The following is an 18,263-nucleotide window of genomic DNA, read 5'->3' as shown; positions in this document are numbered from 1 at the left end:
AACAAATAATGACACATCAATTTAGTCATTTAATACAGTTGCCAAACTGTTAATCTTAATACTAAACAAAGTGACAGACAATATACTGCCCTGTGGGACACCCTGATCCTGATTATAATGATCAGACAGGGTAGAGCCCACGTGGACTTGAAATTGCCTGTCAGTTAAACACTTAGATACAAATTGAGGCAAACGGCCTCACAGACCAAATTCATGTAGATCATTTAAAATACCATGTTTCCATGTGGTATCATATGCCTTTTCCAAGTCAAATACGATTGATACCGCATACTGTTTATTTATAATGGCATTTGTTATAAACGATTCCAAACGTACTAAATGATCGATCATACTTCTGTTTTATCGGAAACTACATTGAATATTAATGATTAAATTGTTGGTTTCCAAGTTCCAAACCAATGTATTGTTTACCATACGTTCCATGGTTTTACAGACACAGCCAGTTAATGATATAGGTCGATAATGTGAAGGATCTGAAAGATTCCGGCCAGACTTTGGTGTAGGGATGATGGCATTATGCCAAGAAGATGGAAAATTCCCTGAAGTCCATATTTCATCAAAGTCACAAAGCAGAACTTCTAAACATGATTCAGGCAAGTGTTTCAGAAGTTGATAAAGGATGTTATTAGCACCCGTTGCAGTATCATGGGCCTGTCCAAGTGCAGTATTTAGCTCATGAATTGAATTTATTTCGTTATAATCTTCACCATTGTCGGAACTAAAATTAATACTTTTCTTCTCTTGTTGCTGTTTGTATTTTTGAAATTTAGGTACGTAATTAGATGATGAAGAGTGTATGGCCAAAGTTTCGCCCAATTTATTTCCAATGTCAGTTTTGTCAGTAAGCAATTGACCACCATCTTCAAGATGATGAACAGCAGATTTTGAAACCTTTACCTTTGATTTTTTGTATCATGTTCCATACCTTTGAAATCTGAGTTCGGAAATTGAATTTGAATACATACCTTCTCCACGATTGGCGTTTTGTTTGTTTAACATTATAAAGATTGTGTACCATAGGATGCCGATGGAAATACTTTTCTGCCTTCTTCCTAATCTTTCTAGCCTTTTTACAATCTGTATCAAACCATGGTTTACGAATGTGTGGGATTACAGAGGACTTGTTTCGTCAGCAATTTCATTCAGTTTGTCCGAGAACACCTGAATGGGATCAGGGACATTTATTAAAATATCAGTCATCAATATTTCCTTACACAATGATTTAAATAAAGGCCAATTCCATCTCGTTGAAGGTGGCTCATCAGCTGGTTTGTTGGCAGTAAGAATAGAGGGGAAATGTCACTCCCACACATGTCATCGTGGACTGACCATGTAAATTCGGTTAACAATTTGGAATCTGAGAGTGAAAGATCCAAAACAGAATAAGTACCACTAGCAGGATGTAGGTAAGGTTTTGAGCAATAATTAAATATACAAAGATTATTATCAGTGATAAAATCTTCAATGACCTTTCCCTTTGAATTTGTGCTGTCACTTCCCCATATATGATTATGACCAATCAAGTCGCCCATGATTATACAGGCTTTTGGGAGCTGGTCATATAATGACTGTATTTCAGACCGCTGAAGAGTTGAAGAGGGTGGAATATACGATGAGCATAAAGTAAAAACAACGTGCAGTGAGTCGAACTGCAACAGCCTGTAGATTGACATTCAGAGGAACAGGGTTGTGGATCACATCCTGCCTCACCAAAACAGAACATCCCCCAGTTGCCTTACCAGTGGGAGGAGAAAATGAATTGTGTAAACTTATCTGTTGACTTGAGATAAGTCTCTTGAAGACAGACGGCTGAAAGTCTTGTACTAATAACTGCAATTCATTAAAATTGGCCCCAAGTCCTCTGCAATTCCATTGTCTAAGATTAAGATCTCTGTTCATGGAGGTTCAACTGGGGAACGTTAGCGTGCGGAGGGGACATTCCCATGGTCTGGGAGGGAAGGAGAGACCTCCATGGTCAATGGTTCAAAATGATTTTGAACCGTCACAGGAATTTTAGAAGAGGAGGGCACAGCCAGATGCTGAAGTGCCTTTGTCTTTCTCTTCAACTTTTTTTTCTGTTTTTGTTAGGTGTGCATCACCTTAGGCTATATCTTGTGATGGTTCAGGTGTTGAGTCATCAGTTTGACATGCGGAAGAAGTTTGAAAAGTTGGAGATACTTCCTCCAATAATCTTTGTGTGTCATTTATCCATGATGTCAGTTTGTCAGGATATAGAAGCTGTTTTTTGGTTTCGGAACAGAAACTGGAGCAGGAGAAGAAATTGTAGCTGAATATGTAAGAGATGGATTTGGGTTTGATTGAACAGGAACTAATTTCTTTGCTTCAAAATAAGAAATATTTTGTTTGCATTTGAGTTTCATAATTTTTGCTTCATATTCAAATGTTGGTCAAGATTCCGATGAGGCTAAATGTTCACCATTTGCAGTTAGCACACTTGATGTAATTTGTGCAATCAATTCTCTCGTGAGCTTCACCACAACGGGAACATTTTGTTTTGACATGGCAAGATTTTGCTTCCAATTTTTGGCATTTAAAACAACGGAGTGGATTTGGTACATATGCCTTCATTTCCAATGTTGTAGTGTCCAGTTTTAACAGATTTGGGAAGAGTTGTCAGTCCAAAGGTAAACAGGTAAGTATTAGTGTTTATGATGTCTGATCCTTGTTTCCTAGTAAACCGTTTTACAACAGTAACACCTTGAGATTTCAACTCAGCTGCACTTTCGCCTTCTGACAGAAAGAAAGCATGACCAATCTCTGACGATGTCTCTTACAAGAGAGAAGATACAACAACCTGCATGTTTACAAACTGCTGTAGACCCAGCAGATTGACAGATTGCTGTTTCCTTACACATTCCACTTAAAGAGAACCACCTCTCAGTTGAGTAATATTTTTAACATCTCCGCAGACACCTTGGATGCCCTTGGAGACAGCAAAAGGATTGAGTTTCAATGGACTTCTGTCCGCAGCTTCAATAACCAAGAATTTTGGCCAGGAATCAGACACAAATTGAGAAACATCTTCATCTGACGAAGAAGAAAGATGTCTTCTCTTCTCTTTTTGGCTTTTACAGAACCAGAGTGTTATGTGTGAGCCATGGTAGAGTGATGCTTTTCAGCAAACCCTGCTCCCCAGCTGCCACCGAGTGTCAACAAGGAAGATGTTGCAGCGGAAGCCAGACTGAAACATCAGGACTACAGGGGGTGCATATTCCAGACACACAGACTTGTATAGCAAGGAGAACTGAAAGAAGAAACGCCAGGCTGGTTTGACCTTCAACATTTTTCTTGAGAAACCAAGAATACAGAGGTCCATATCACCAGATTGGCCCATGAGCCACCGCCTTCTGGCACAGGACTCTAGGCAAAAGTACATATACAATGTTGTAGTAAGTATATTCACACTTAAGAAACATTTGATGTAATAGATCAATACACAGGGCATGACGTGACCAGCCGATTGATAAATCGGACCCATCATACCACCCGTCTAGGTGAAGTCAGGGTCAAAGTGGTGTGTTGGGCTAAAGGAACACTGGTTCCTGGGTCCCGTGCCCTCAACCACCAGATTCCCTTCCTCCACCGACACGGCTAACAGGTTGCCCATTTTAGTCGCCTCATACGACCAGCAATGGGCTGCTGTGGACACATTTTGCCCCGGGTCCACACGGGGGAAGAGCTATTAGCGTTACCCAGCACTCACCACGAGGAGGTTACCCTACACGAGTGCCCCATAATGTGGTAACTAATTAGGCAGATAACAGATCTAGCAGCTAAAAATCGTGTGCACACTGTTTCATTGACTGGGGTGATAATGTTAGCGCTTTGAGTGAGTGAGTGAGTTGGGTTTTAACGCCCCTTTTAACAGTATTCCAGTTATATCACGGCGTGTCAGCTTAATGTGGGAGGAAAGCCCGAAGTGATGCAGGTCTCAAACGTTTACCACTTTAGTGAAACCCACGAGCACGGGTATGGTGCTGACAAACCTAGAAACATAATCGGGGCGAACCAGGAATCCATCCCACAATCATAGTTTTCTGGCGCCGTAGCGCTTTGAGCATTCAACAAGTGTTAATGACTAGAGCAATATACGTACACACATTACTATTAAGTTGTGGACATAGTATTCAAACGGATGAGCAGACAGAAAAGGCGCCGTAGTGCGATTCAGTAACACGAGGCAGACAGACCTGGCGCTGGCCCGATCCTTGAAAATATGCAGCGTGTAAAGCAACGAGAACAAGTTTTAACAACAGCGATGGGAGTCAAAACAGGGAATTACATCGAACATTATTTTGTCAAATTTGGAACTGTCCTCCACATGTCTACAAAAAAGTTTTTGGAAGCTTTACAAGAGCCTTGAATGTTGGAACCTTTGATCAAACAACTTTTGAACAGGAGTCGTACAATGTGCGAAATGTAAACACCAAAAGCTGGAGATGCAGGAACACTGAGACATAAAGGGAAAGTTCAAGTCATCCCTCTTGTCATACAGTCTTGTGGAGAGTGATTTATTACTCTGAATCTTTATGCACATACAGTCATGCCCTGCTTATACGGACTTCAGATATCCGGAAACCTCGGTTCCGGACGATTTTCATTCAAAACGAAATAATTACTATATAAATTTACCCGTATATCCGGAAATTCAGTTTCCGGAACCGGACAGTCATTTTCATACACAAAACACTGAAATGCACACAAAATTGTCTCACTTATTCGGACAACACACTTCCGCTGGTGGTAATCCTTTGATTCGTGAGAAGTCAATTAACCAAGTGACACTAAGTTACGTTTGAGACGTATCTAAATATGAAACAGATGATGGAGTCTCACTGGTCTCTTTTAAGTGGGTACATCAGTCGAAGGAAATTGGCTATTTATGGTCACTGAACGACATCAGGTCATCGAAATATATGAAGCTAAAGTGAAATTTCTTGGCCAAATTACCTACATACTGTTTTTCGGTAAACTCCAGATGACATCTGCTTTAATTTTTTAGAAATTGCCCTGAACCCCTGAAGATAGATACGAAATTGTATCTAATGTCACTACGTTTTGTAATAAAATCTCTATGGGTCAAGGAGTGACGTTATTCCTAAGTTTTTTCACAGGCAGCCACAAGGCTACCCGGAATGACGAAGTTTACGTAAGCAGGCAGAAAGCAGTTTTCTTGTGCTATACGGCGATAGTTTCACACTCGCGATTTTCATTCCCGACAACGTTTTGAAAAAATATTGATTCGAAATTTGAAAACTGAACTCAAGAAAATTCTAGTATGTATGTCTAATAGACTGCCGATATTGTATGGCAGTACTTCCAGCAAACTATAGAAAGTCTTTCCTGTGTCAAATGTTTATCCCATTGAGACATACGATGAATCAGTCGTACGGCCCGTTACTGTTCGAGGGTGTATGATTACAGAACACATTCCGACTGTCAGTAAGCGACGCTGGGATTGGTTGGATGAAAGGTCGTTCTGGCGTAATGGGATATCCTCAGATCTTTGTTAGCGGTAGCGAGAACTTTGATCTTTAATGAGATTGTGAAGCAAGTTAAGAGCTCATTGATCTGATCACTTGTTGGAACCAGGCGTCTGATTGCTGTCAGTTGACGTTACGACTACACCACAAAACAGCCGTTTGTCAGGTGCTGGAGGGCCATATAGTGTATTGACGAGGAACAGGATGTACATTCATCAGTTTGTGCTAAGCAACGTCACTTCAACTTTTCTGTTCCTGTTGTTCCTTCAAGGTATGGTTTGGTTTGTTAAACACCGCACTCAGTAATATTTGAGCTTTGTGACGGCGGACTGTAAATAATTGAGTCTGGACCAGACAATCCAGTGATTAATAGCATGAGCACCAATCCGTGATATTAATCACTGGCTTAGGATCGATGACATGAATCATCCAAGTCAGCGCGACTGATCGCCCGATCCCGTTAGTCGCCTTTTAAGGCAAGCATGGGTTGCTGAAGACTTATTCTAGCCCGGATCTTCATGGGTCTCCTTCAAGGTATGTAAAGTGCATAACTGGGTCGATGCTTCTGCTGGTGGACTGAAACGTAGTTATTTACAGATCGCCGTCTTATAAGACAAACAAATCATCTGTAGCATTTATTTATGCCGAGTCAACTACAAAAGAAGTATTTTTGGCGAGGACTTAAAAACTGCGCCCCGCTGTGTTGCAAAACAAATATATTTCTAAACGTTTTTCTTTACTTATTAGCAGCACAATCTCTGCACTTTTACACGGCATACGTAATTCAAAATTAACATATCCTTTCTATTAGTTTTAACAAAATCAGTAGTGGTTCTATCGTGTCAATGGATTTTCTGTTTCTTAGATCACTTGATTACAGGCCGGTTTGTTTACAGGCTGACGTATGGCAGGAGTACTGCTGTGCGGTGTCAGCCGGGCAGGACGTGCTTACCTGTTTCACGAACACATGCATGGTGTCATCACAGATTTTCAGTGGTCCATTCAAATAATTTCTTCAGCTATTTCTTTGCCCTTCACGCCAAATGGAATGTCTTTCTTTCACACGGCTGCTTATTCTCTTGCGTGGATCGATGCTCATGATGTCAGGCACTGGATTGTCTGGTCCAGACCGCCGTCATATAGCTGAAATACTGCTGAGTGCGTCGTTAAACAACAAACCAATCATGTTACAACCAACGTGTGCCTTCCCGTAGTCAGCAGATGGAAAAGTCTATCTTGTGACAGTTTATCACATGAGATCCGGATAAGCTGTTTCTTGTTTACAAGAGAAGATCCGACAATCTTCTGAGCTGGCAACTTTGTTGTCCGAAGCAAATGATGTTTCCTACTAACCCCTGTCTCCCTGCCATCTCGTGCGGTTGACTTTATGCTATGCTCATGATATCTGTCGAAGATGAGGTAGACGTCACTGTTGGTCAGGTATGTAGCGATGCGACTCTTGAAATCAGCTACTGAACCATCTGCTGGCCAGGGTATAAGTCCATAGAAGGGCTGATCCATCAATGACAGTGGCATTCGCATCACCAACATTCCCCCGGGAAAACTCAATCTGGAGCAACATCTTTAGTTGGGATTTGGCTTTACAAATGCCGATTCCATCTTTCATGAACATTGCGTTTGGGACTGAAAAGATATCCTTCACATCAATATCTCGGTCACTTGATAACAATGCAATGACCCTGAGGTAGATTGCATTCAGATCATAGACTTTTGACTTGTCAATCTGAACAGATTTGCATGATGCTGCCATAGTCTCGACCTTCTTGGAGATGGTAGTGTAAAATCCCTCTGCCCACGTCTTCTCAAAATCTTCAAAAAAGTGCCTCTCCGTGGCATTGTCAACATTGACAGATGCAGGAGCTAGCTTCCCACCGACAATATTGCCAATGCTACCTTCTGGATGCCCCTCTGGATCCAAAGGATCTATGCAAGAGTCAAGCTTCTGACGGAGATCAGCCCTGTCCTTGACATCTGCTATTATCCTTGCTTTGGCCTCTTCTTTGTGGTACATTTGAACTCCGGTGGCATATGTCTCCTCTTCCATTTTCCCCACGTCAGACTCTATCTTGCAGCAGATGTGGCGGCTCAGGGCTTCAAACCTTTCGACCTGAGGGTGATTCCAATAATTCCGCCAGCGCTATGTCCGTACCTCATGAATGTGGATTCAATAAATTGGTCACTCCACAAACCATTCCATATTCCACGAATGTATCGGGTCATGTGTTGTCCATTCAGAAAAAATACTTTGGATGTGAGGGGGGAGTTTCTCCATGGAACGTAAGTCATACAAACCATATCTTGCATAGTTTACATGAACCTTGGCGTTCAGCCCTGATATATGTCATCATAAACTAGGCTGGCTTCACGAGGGCCTCAACCCACAATTTCACTGTCCTGCTCTCACTTGCAAGCTGATCGAAGGCTTTCATCAGGTCATCCGCTTTCTGAAAATGATGATCCATGAACAGGCTATGGACCACCTCCTCTGCCATCATCCGTAGGGCACGTACATTCTGTGGGAACTTCTTACCACTCAGTAGCTTTGGAACCCCTCCAAACACTTCTGAAAGGACATCAGACTGCCCGTTTTCAGTCATCAATGAACCTATAGCCCCAACAAATTTCATAAGTGCATGCATACCTCCAAGTCGCAAGTACATGTCTTTGAATCTTTCTGGCTGATCCCATGACACCTTCACTGCAACTCGGTAGAGCTGTAGGTCGCAAGTCAAGAGGCTGAAAGTCCGGTTTGAAATGTAACCTCTTGAACGCTAACCATGACTGTCAACATTGTATCAGCATCAGATCTAGACGTCTTCATGTCGATCAGAGGTAAGTAGAGGGCTTTCGTCTTAGGTTGTAGAAGATGACCCTGCTCCCTGCTTTGTTTTGTGTTGTACCCATGAAATTATGGACAGTCGTCCTTAAACCGGTGTCCTGTAGGAAACTGTGATTGACCTCAGAAGCTCTCCTAACTGGTTGGAAAGTGACAAGGTGGGGAAAGCCTTGATAGCATGGGATTTTAGTCCATGGTACCTGTATATTTCAACATCATAAGGAACCTCTGAGGAATCATTCAGAACCCCCTTTTGATCTTTAATTTGGCTTCTTCCTCTCCCTCTGTGTGAAAAGAATGGCAAGTGAGTGTGTGGACTGCCTACCATTTTGAGATGATATGTCAGCAACAACGTTATCCACAACCCCCTGAACTAGATCATCTGTAGCATTTGATGTACCAGACAACTTAAAATCTGCAACTGCAGCTTTAGCAGCAGATTTCTTGAAACGCCTGTACTCAGTATATGAACTACATACGCCATATGAATACATACTATTGATATGCTTCCTTCACATGCCCATTTTTTTCAGCTAGGCCAACTTGTAAACTAGTTGCCTGTCACTTGACAATACTTGTTACGATGGAACTAATAAACAATGCAGGAAGGGTATTATCAAGTTATGGTGAAACCTTAGCCAACAGAAATTCACTAACTGACTCTTTGATATGGTCCTATTTATGCTAATGTTGTAGTGTTCCTTGTTAATGTCAATGTTCTTCAAATCTTGAAGGATGCGTTTATGAGCTTTTGATATAACACTTTCTGTATCATCCACTTCATTATTCACAAGTCTGAGAGGCACAGCTACGAAACGCAATGTTAATAGCAATACCGGGTGAAGATAGTACCAAGAGTTCATTAAACTAGTGTCCTGTGAGATATTCAGAGTGTGGCGGAATTGAACTAAGTTCCAAACAGTTCTACAGAATTCCACATTTGTGACCGGTCATTTTTCTGCATTTGAACAACTGACAAGAAAGGCTGATCTTTATCGGTGTTCAGTGATTCCTGGCAAAAGGAAGATGCTCCCCCAGGGAGAGACCTGAATGAAGTAAATCTCTGCCTAGTCAAGATGATAGCAAGCCTCTTCTGCATGCAAATCGCTCAGCACCCCATGAAGACGATGCTGAACTTTCTTTGCTGCACAATCATTTCGCTTGGCACACGTTTCTAAAAGAGGTTGTTTCTTATCAAGCTGTCGAAACAGGTACACTTCCCTCCATCTGTCGGGATGTTTCGTATCCCTCTCAAGGTTACAGGCTTCTCCACTAAAAAGAAAGTGTTTCTTAAATTTGAAGGTTTCTGCAGTGTCTTCCGACAACGAACGCCTTGTGAATCTAGGATCACTTTCTCCTTCACAGTGTCGTTCAGTGTGAGTCTTTGACGTGTAACCTGAAACACAACTTTTATGACACCGTTTATTTTACTACACCGGATAATGTTCGTTATTCTGACAGCTTTTCGTTTTTGTCCTGGCAGTTGAATTTCCATTTGAAGTAGCATTCAGGTCCGGTTCCATGACTGTCAACCCTGTAAAAATGAAAGACTCTCAATCTTTTTCCTTAAAATGATTTTTTTTAATTCAATGCTTTATTACTATTTATAACATAGTATTGTTGTTTACTCAGCAGAATTCTCCCCTGAAAAAATAAGTTAACTAGTGTAGTATTTCTATCTAAACAAGACCTGCAATCTACCAGTTAATGTCAAGAATGACCTATTTTCACTTGAAGGGAGATGTGCTGTGTAGAATTCCAGAGTATTTCCTTGGATGTGCTATTGATTTCTTAAACTTCAGGATTCTTTAGAGTTGTGGCACTAACCTTAGTGTATAGATAATGATTTTAAGTGCACAGGAAGGGCTTTCTGTGAATTATCGCATGTTGACCTTGATAAGGTATATAAATCTTACATCACACCGGACCGCCTCCGTGGTCTAGTGGTAGAGCGTCCGCCCAGAGAGCGGAAGGTCCGGGGTTCGATCCCCGACCGCGTCATACCAAAAGACATTAAAAGATGGTACTTGTTTATACCCTGTCTGGCGCTCGGCATTAAGGGGCTAAAACAAGGACTGGTCGGCTCGGAGTCATGGTATCTCAGTGATCTAGCACTATAAATCGGCATCAGTCCGGACTAGTACAAACAGCAAGACAAACACACACACACGTACATGCACGTCGCTATATAAGTGCAATAATCTTGGACGCGACGTTAAACCCCATTTCACCTCACCTCACCTCACCTTACATCACACCGAAGCCTCAGCAAAGCATTAGTGGCTCCCATATGGCGTTTCAGTGTCTTACTTTCTCAGAAAATGAAGTAACATGTATAAACTAAACTCACTATAATAAAGGATTTCTACAGCTGGGGTAGGTGAACAATTACAATGGACGTTCTATTCTATTGCTGGTTGAGGGGATATTTTTCTGGACCACCCTGTATAATGCAGAATGTTTGATAATCTGCAAAAAGATGGCAGCACACACTAATCACAGATGTTGACCTCATTTGATTATGAATTGCCTTTACTATGTCAGTGATTACACAGGCATTATTCTGGTGGTGCCCTAGCACATGTACTTACTTCGAAACAGTTGAAAACCAAGATCTGGCATACTTTAACAGGACTGAAAACTTAAAACGATGACAAAGCAAACGTGTGTGTGTTTTTAACAGGAAGTAGATGTAATTAAGTGCTGCCATATATTGTACTCCTGAGTGATTACCTTAAACTATTCTAATTAATAGCCTAGCATTGAATTTTACATTTGGTATGCTCAACTGACATAATCCAGACTCCATACATTGACCAGGAAAGGGTTAATTGTCAAAAGTAGGGTATAAAAATGGTTTCGGAACACTCTACAACATGAATAATAATGATACAATATTATATTCATGCCTTTGGTAAACATATTGCATGGAGAAAAAGAGACAATTTAAAGTTTTTTCAGAATCTGTAGGTATCCAATAGCCAGGGGTTAATTACTAGATTTGCCCAAGGGATATCACTGGACACCCTCCTGATTCTTTTTAAAACAACCCCTGGGCTACAAGAAATAACAGAGAAGAAATCTTTAACCGACAAAACCATTAAAATTCAGGGCCTTGGCTGCTGGACTATTTAGCACTACGTTACACACAGCTGACTTCGGGATGCGGTGGAACGAATTTGCGCTGGATGACTTATCCTAATTCGTATGCCGTTTTATGTCTGCATAACATCAATGGTCAATAAAACGATGTCCCATTTTCAAACAAAGGACGATCCGGTCCTACCAAACTTTAATTTCACGGGTTGGTGATCTAATGCTTAGATTACTATGGATCAAGCCCAGGAATCCAATTGTAGATGAGTTTCTTCATCAGAAGAGCCAGCATCGAAGTGTTTTCGACATAATGAAAGAGAAAGAGAGATCCACCATTGACAGTCAGTCAAGGACAGTGTCTTATTGCATTGGATATCCAAAATGCAAAACACCATAGGGGTGTTTATACCCCATCAAATATGACATTAAAAGCTATATGTGTCTGTCCAATGTACTCCCAGGCTGGATCTGCCCTTAATAATAATTAAGAGACATACAGAATTCAGCGGTCAAGATTACCAGATCGGCCCATGAGCCACCACCTTGTGGCTAAGGACATTAGGCAATATATTATTAATACTTGTGTTTTCAAAAACCAAGACCAAACAATACATTTGTGCAAAATAAAATACATTTGCAATAATAAGAATTATTACACAAAGCGCTTGGCATGATCAGTCGATTGATAGAACCGAGCCCATTCTTACACCAATCTTGGTGAAGTTATGGTCACAGTAATGCGTTGGACAAAGGAACACAGTCCCTGGAACATTGGGCGCCTTTTACAACAATAAAAGTGGTGCTGAGGATACATTCCACCCCTGGTGCCCACATTACAGAACCTTGCCTACGTCTTAAATGTGCAGTCCAACTTTATTATTCTTACACTCGTCTATTTCCAAAATTGAGTAGTTTGTATTAAATGTGGTAATAAATAAACGTTAACACCATGGCATTAAGACATTGTAAACGATGCTGTAGCAGATTGATGTTATTCAAAAATTGTACGTATTTCCGTAGAATACAGATGAAACTTAACTCAAGTTCCCAGATGCATTTGTCTTCTTATCATTTTAGAGTGCCTCTGTGATGCCAACCTAGCATTGAATAAACCAGCCAGCCAGTCATCGACTTACAAGATTCAAAATGCTGATATGGCAGTAGACGGTGACATTAACACGTGTAGTCATACAGCGGATTACCAGTCAATTGCTATCTGGTCTGTGGATCTACAAGGCTACTACGAAATACACAACATTACCATCTATAACAGAAAGGACAGATGTAAGTACACATCACGTCCACTAGTGGCCACGTAAATATTGCCTCCACGAGGATTCCTGGTTGGAACTGTTTGTCCCAAGCAACCTTTGCTTGTCATACGATACGAACTTTTGGTAGGGTGGTCGATAAATCGGCACTATGAGCCCAGTTACTGAGCCAGACCACCCCACTCATTCTAGTTGACAGGTTGCTTTGGACAATTCTACCCAGGAATACCTTAGCCAATCAATTAGATGTACTTTGGAGCTTATACAAATGTTAACATCACTCATCTCTAAGAAATCCTCGTAGCAATTCAGGTACAGATTCCTAGTACGAGTGCTGGTCAAAAAGTTCTAAGCCTAACAAACAAATCCAACAATTATAAAAGTGTTCTTAATTTTATTTTTCTCCCTAATTTTTAACACACTTCTCATATCGATAGTGAAGCTTTTCAATTTCAGTCAGGAAGACGTTTTCTAACGCCTCCGTCACACAGACAATGCGACCGCGCGATGCAACCTCCTGGCGACCAATTATTTGAAAATCACAATGAGGTTTCAATTAAGTCGCTACAAGGTTTCAGAGCGGTCGCAAATCCCATTCGGCTGCAACCAGTCTTTTGAACATGCACAAAAGACTAGCTGCGACCGACCGATTTGGTCACTCGGAGGCTTCATTGGTCTCCTAGAGGTCCCCAAGTGGTATTATGTTAATCGGAGATTTGTTTCCACTGTGAGGCGATCAGTTTCGTCTACACAAGGGTGTTGACTCTGTTGCAAACTAGTGGCGACCTATCGGTGATTGATCAGTGACGAGGCGGTGATCGACCAGCGCTGCTTCATCGGTGACTGGTTGTCGATCGGATGAAAAGTTGTTTCTAAGCGTGAGTCGATCATTCGCCATTGGGTTTGCAGCATGTCACCCTCTCTAAATAGACCTGTCTGTGCATTACAGCATCATTTTGTCATTAGTACTCAGGGAGTTCACATCATTTTTTTCCATTCATCACTATGGTCAGTAATGGCAGGAACATATAGGAACCAGGAATTGTATAACATACAATGGAGACAACTGCTGTGGTGCACAGGTCTGCTACAGTTGAGCCAGAGCCAACATCTCAACAAGAGAAGAGGCGGATACCTGATGAGGAGGAAGAGCCAGAGATGTCCGATGTCGACAGGCTCCATTCTGAGGTAGCCCACGAAATCACCACGACTTTCTCTCCAATTCAGCCATCAGATTCTCATAGTCTCCTAGCTGTGGCCTTCTTTGCGATCCAAGGTCCCAGCCAATAGTGCCTTCGCCTTGTCCTTCTCATTCTGCTTTCCACCATCATGGCAGCAACTGCTGCATTTTCATTTATTCTTTGCAGGCGGATCAACTGCAACTGTTCTGCTTTTAACATCTTGACAACTTGCAAAGACATGATTTGATTCAGAAAAGCACCCTTTTTATATGAAATAAGTTTTGATCGATCGACAACTAGTCACTGACCGCTCCCCGTTTAGTTGCAACAAGTCACCGATCGGTCTCAACCAGTTGCAAAAATGTCGCCGTATCTGCGTGAACAGTTGCCGATCAATCACTGACAGGTTGCAAAACCTATCGCTGACTGATCGGCGATCATACCCTAGTTCCAAATATGGGCAGAAGTAGTTGCACCAATCTCAGCGATCACCAGTCGGACGCTAAGGATTGTTTGTTCTTTAACGCCGCTCTCAGCAATATTCCAGCTATATGACGGCGGTCTGTAAAATAATCGAGTCTGGACCAGACAATCCAGTGATTGACATCATGAGCATCGATCCACGCAATTGGGATCGATGACATGTATCAACCAAGTCAGCGAGCCTGACCACCTGATCCCGTTAGTCGCCTTTTACGACAAGCATGGTCGCCTTTTACGGCAAATATGGGTTGCTGAAGACCTATTCTACCCCGGAATCTTCACGGGTACGGCGCTGAGGAAATCAGCCGCCAGGAGGTTGCATCGCGGTCGCTTTGTCTGTGTGACTGTAGCTTAAAGCCTCCCAGAAAAACCCTTTCACGCGCAGCTTTGAGGTCTTCACAGTGCTTTCAACGTAGGTGATCTTTCAGTTCAGGAAAGAGGTGCCAGGTTTGGCGAGTATGGAAGGTGAGGAAGCCCACATTGTCGCACAGCAGCCTTTGCAAGTCGAAAGGTGTGAGAAGAGTCTATGTATAGTAGCACTCCAGCAGTCAGCATTCCTCACCGCATTTCTTAAAGATCCGGGGTAGAATAGGTCTTCAGCAACCCATCCTTGCCGTGAGAGGCTACTAGTTTTGGTTTGGTTTGTTGTTTTACGCCGCACTCAGCAATATTCCAGCTATATGACGGCGGTCTGGACCAGACAGTCCAATAAAGGCGGTCTGGACCAGACAGTCCAGTGACTTACGTTATGAACATCGATCCACACAATTAGGATCGATGACATGCATCAATTTAGTCAGCGAGCCTGACCACCCGATCCCGTTAGTCGCCTTTTACGGCAAAAGCATGGGTTGCTGAAGATCTATTCTACCCCGGATCTTTGTGGGACTGATTTCCTTAGCGTCCGTACCCGTGAAGATTCCGGGGTAGAATAGGTCTTCGGCGACCAACGGGATCGGGTGGTCAGGCTCGCTGACTTCTATGAAGCATGTCATCGATCCCACTCACACAATTCCACCTGAATGACGGCGGTCCACGCAATTGGGACTTTTAACTGAAGTGACTTTATGACTGCTCGGTACTCGTTTTTCCCCCCATTTCTGTGTCCATTTAGACCCCCTATCAAGCTCAACAGGCTATCACTGATATATATGCGGCCTCAACAGACCAAAAACAATGATCTACACAAACAATGTGCTACATTGACTGGTTCACTTTGTTACGGCTCATAATCGAAAGTTAGTCAGGCTTAGAACTTTTGGACGGTAGAAATACATAGATATCGAATTATTCTCGTATATTTTTCAAATACTTTCCACACATAACTGTTTTGTCCAAATGTAAAAAAGTGAGGATGCATGGTGTGTGTTGAAATGGGCTGTAAAATAGGTACCCGCAACATCTGTCAGTTACAGCTTCTAGTATGTTCTCTCGTCTGGTATCATTCAAGGTATCTTTTCATTTCTCTGTGATTTTAATCGTAGTATTTTTGTTGATTTTAACTCTTTGGCTAATCCGTCTGATAATCGCCAGTGGCCCGAGGGATGGTGTAAATCCTGCTGGGGTACCATGTAGGTAGCAGAAGTACCGTAAGTCCCCATGGTCCCTAGTGTGGTGGCCTATCTTTGGTTGCTGGCGATCTACAGCCCGTTTTTATATTGTATCGTCTGTATGGTATCTGATTATTTAATTGTTCTAAAACTAGTTTTAAAACTATAATCTGTGATATATTGCTGGTTGTTGTACTGTCCTTCAATGACAGCTTTAATATATAATATAAATGCATAACTTGTTCAAGTCACGATATGGCTGAAATACTGTGACTTTAAATATTAACTCACTCACTCACTCACTCACTCACTCACTCACTCACTCTAGTATGTTCTCCTTAACCTACATGTATACACCAATGTATGAGCCACTAGTTCGCAACCTCGCGACACGTGTAGCTATATTGATATGTGGCGTGTTGACAGTTTACTTCAGATTTCATGATTTTGAAGTCGCCGTACTTGGGAATAAACACCAATACTGTCCAGCCTTGTGTTTGACCTATCCCGGAGTCCTCCCCAGAGGGGGCGTATCGTTGCAGTGCCATGATGGAGTCCGGGGCAGGTTTCTCCGGCTCACAAAGGAAGTGGAAAATTACGCAGATACGCTGAACATTTGCGAGATGCAAATCTATGGTGCACCAGTGCAAGGTAATAGTCATACTCGGTGTGTGTGTGTGTGTGTGTGTGTGTGTGTGCGCGCGTGTGTGTTTGTGTGTGTGTGGTGTGTGTGTTGTTTAACGCCGCACTCACGTAAAGTCCAGCTTTCGTATCCAGTTGTGAAGATCGATACTCAAAATATCAATCACTGGATTGTCTGGTCCAGACTCGATTATTTATAGACCGCCGTCATACAGCTGGAATATTGTTGAGTGCGGCGTTGAACAACAAACAATCAAACAAACAAACCATGTCATACCTGTCACGATCCGGGGTAAAATATATAGGTCTTCAGCAACCCATGCTTGCCGTAAAAGGCGACTATACTTGTCGTAAGATGCGACTAACGGGATCGGGTGGTCAGCCTCGCTGATTTGGTTGATGCATGTCATCGATCCCAATTGCGTGGATCGATGCTTATGATGTCAACCACTGGATTATTTACAGACCGCCGTCATGCAGCTGGAATATTGCTGAGTGCGGCGTTAAACAACCAACCAACCAACCACAAGACGATTCCTTGCTTTTCACAACCTGAGTATCAAGAATATGAATTTAACTATTGCAGAGAGCGGATTATGTCAAAGTCAAAGAAGATTTGTTCGCACGGAGGGTAGAAAATACGATGGACCTGACACGATTGACCTGACAGCGACAGAAAAAGTCGCGACCTGTGCATCGCAGTGTGGGAGGGCAGACATCTGTATCGGCTTCAACTACAACGTAGTGACAGGGCAGTGTCAGGGTATCACCAATCAGAATGAAGCGATGATCGAAAACCATGAATGGTCACACTACACAACAGCATGTTAGAATTAAGTGACAAGTTACCGTGCCTTCAATACCTACCCTGCAAGATGTTTCCTTTTTAAACCTTCACGCTAGTTTCGAATATTATTATCCCAGGCTCACAGTAGATTAATCTTAACTTTACCATGTCAACGACGTTAGGTCTATTGCCATGCATCTGTCCTCCCAAATGTTTGTTTTTGTTGTTGTTTATCGCCGATCTCAGCAATATTCCAGCTATTTGGCGTCGGTCTGGACCAGACAATCCAGTGATTCCTCGCAAATGTCCATGGTCTTCTGTCTTCTGTCTTCTAGTAGACTGAGCATTTTCTGTAGGTACTAAACTATTAAATCCATTGTTGTTATTCATATTTCTGACTTTCACACTGACTTGAACTGTCTTTATTATTTCTGACCGCCTCCGTGGTCTTGTGGTAGAGCGTCCGCCCGGAGAGCGGAAGGTCCGGGGTTCGATCCCCGGCCGTGTCACACCAAAAGACGTTTAAAGATGGTACTTGTTGTTACCCTGTCTGGCGCTCGGCATTAAGGGGCTAAAACAAGGACTGGTCGGCTCGGAGTCAGTATGCTGTTGTGTCTGAGTGGGGTATTCATGTTAAACTGCGGCATGGTATCTCAGTGACCTAGCACTATAAATCGGCATCAGTCCGGACTAGTACAAGCAGCCACACAAACACATACACGTACATGAACGTCGCTATATAAGTGCAATAATCTTGGACGCGACGTTAAACCCAATTTCACCTCACCTCACCTCACCTTTATTATTTCTTGAGCTTCATGCTTCATAAACCTGATGGGTGGTTACATTTGCGCAGTTGGCGCATCAAAAC

General features: G+C 42.4%; 1 protein-coding gene across 1 annotated transcript; it reads left to right on the top strand.

Moving 5' to 3' along the window:
- The first annotated feature begins 2,138 nt into the window (after positions 1–2,138).
- Positions 2,139–17,436, top strand: LOC139479547 (uncharacterized). The gene is made up of 5 exons (XM_071262387.1): positions 2,139–2,188; positions 5,681–5,796; positions 12,556–12,762; positions 16,390–16,614; positions 17,192–17,436. Exons 1-5 carry the CDS (start codon positions 2,139–2,141, stop codon positions 17,434–17,436), a joined length of 843 nt encoding a protein of 280 aa, XP_071118488.1.
- The last annotated feature ends 827 nt before the right edge of the window (positions 17,437–18,263 follow it).

The sequence above is a fragment of the Haliotis cracherodii genome, unplaced genomic scaffold (genome assembly GCF_022045235.1).
Source record: "Haliotis cracherodii isolate W230 unplaced genomic scaffold, xgHalCrac1.p SCAF_4, whole genome shotgun sequence".
NCBI lineage: Eukaryota > Metazoa > Mollusca > Gastropoda > Lepetellida > Haliotidae > Haliotis > Haliotis cracherodii.
The sequence above is the reverse complement of the archived record's forward strand: the minus strand, read 5'-3'. Positions and strand labels throughout refer to the sequence as shown.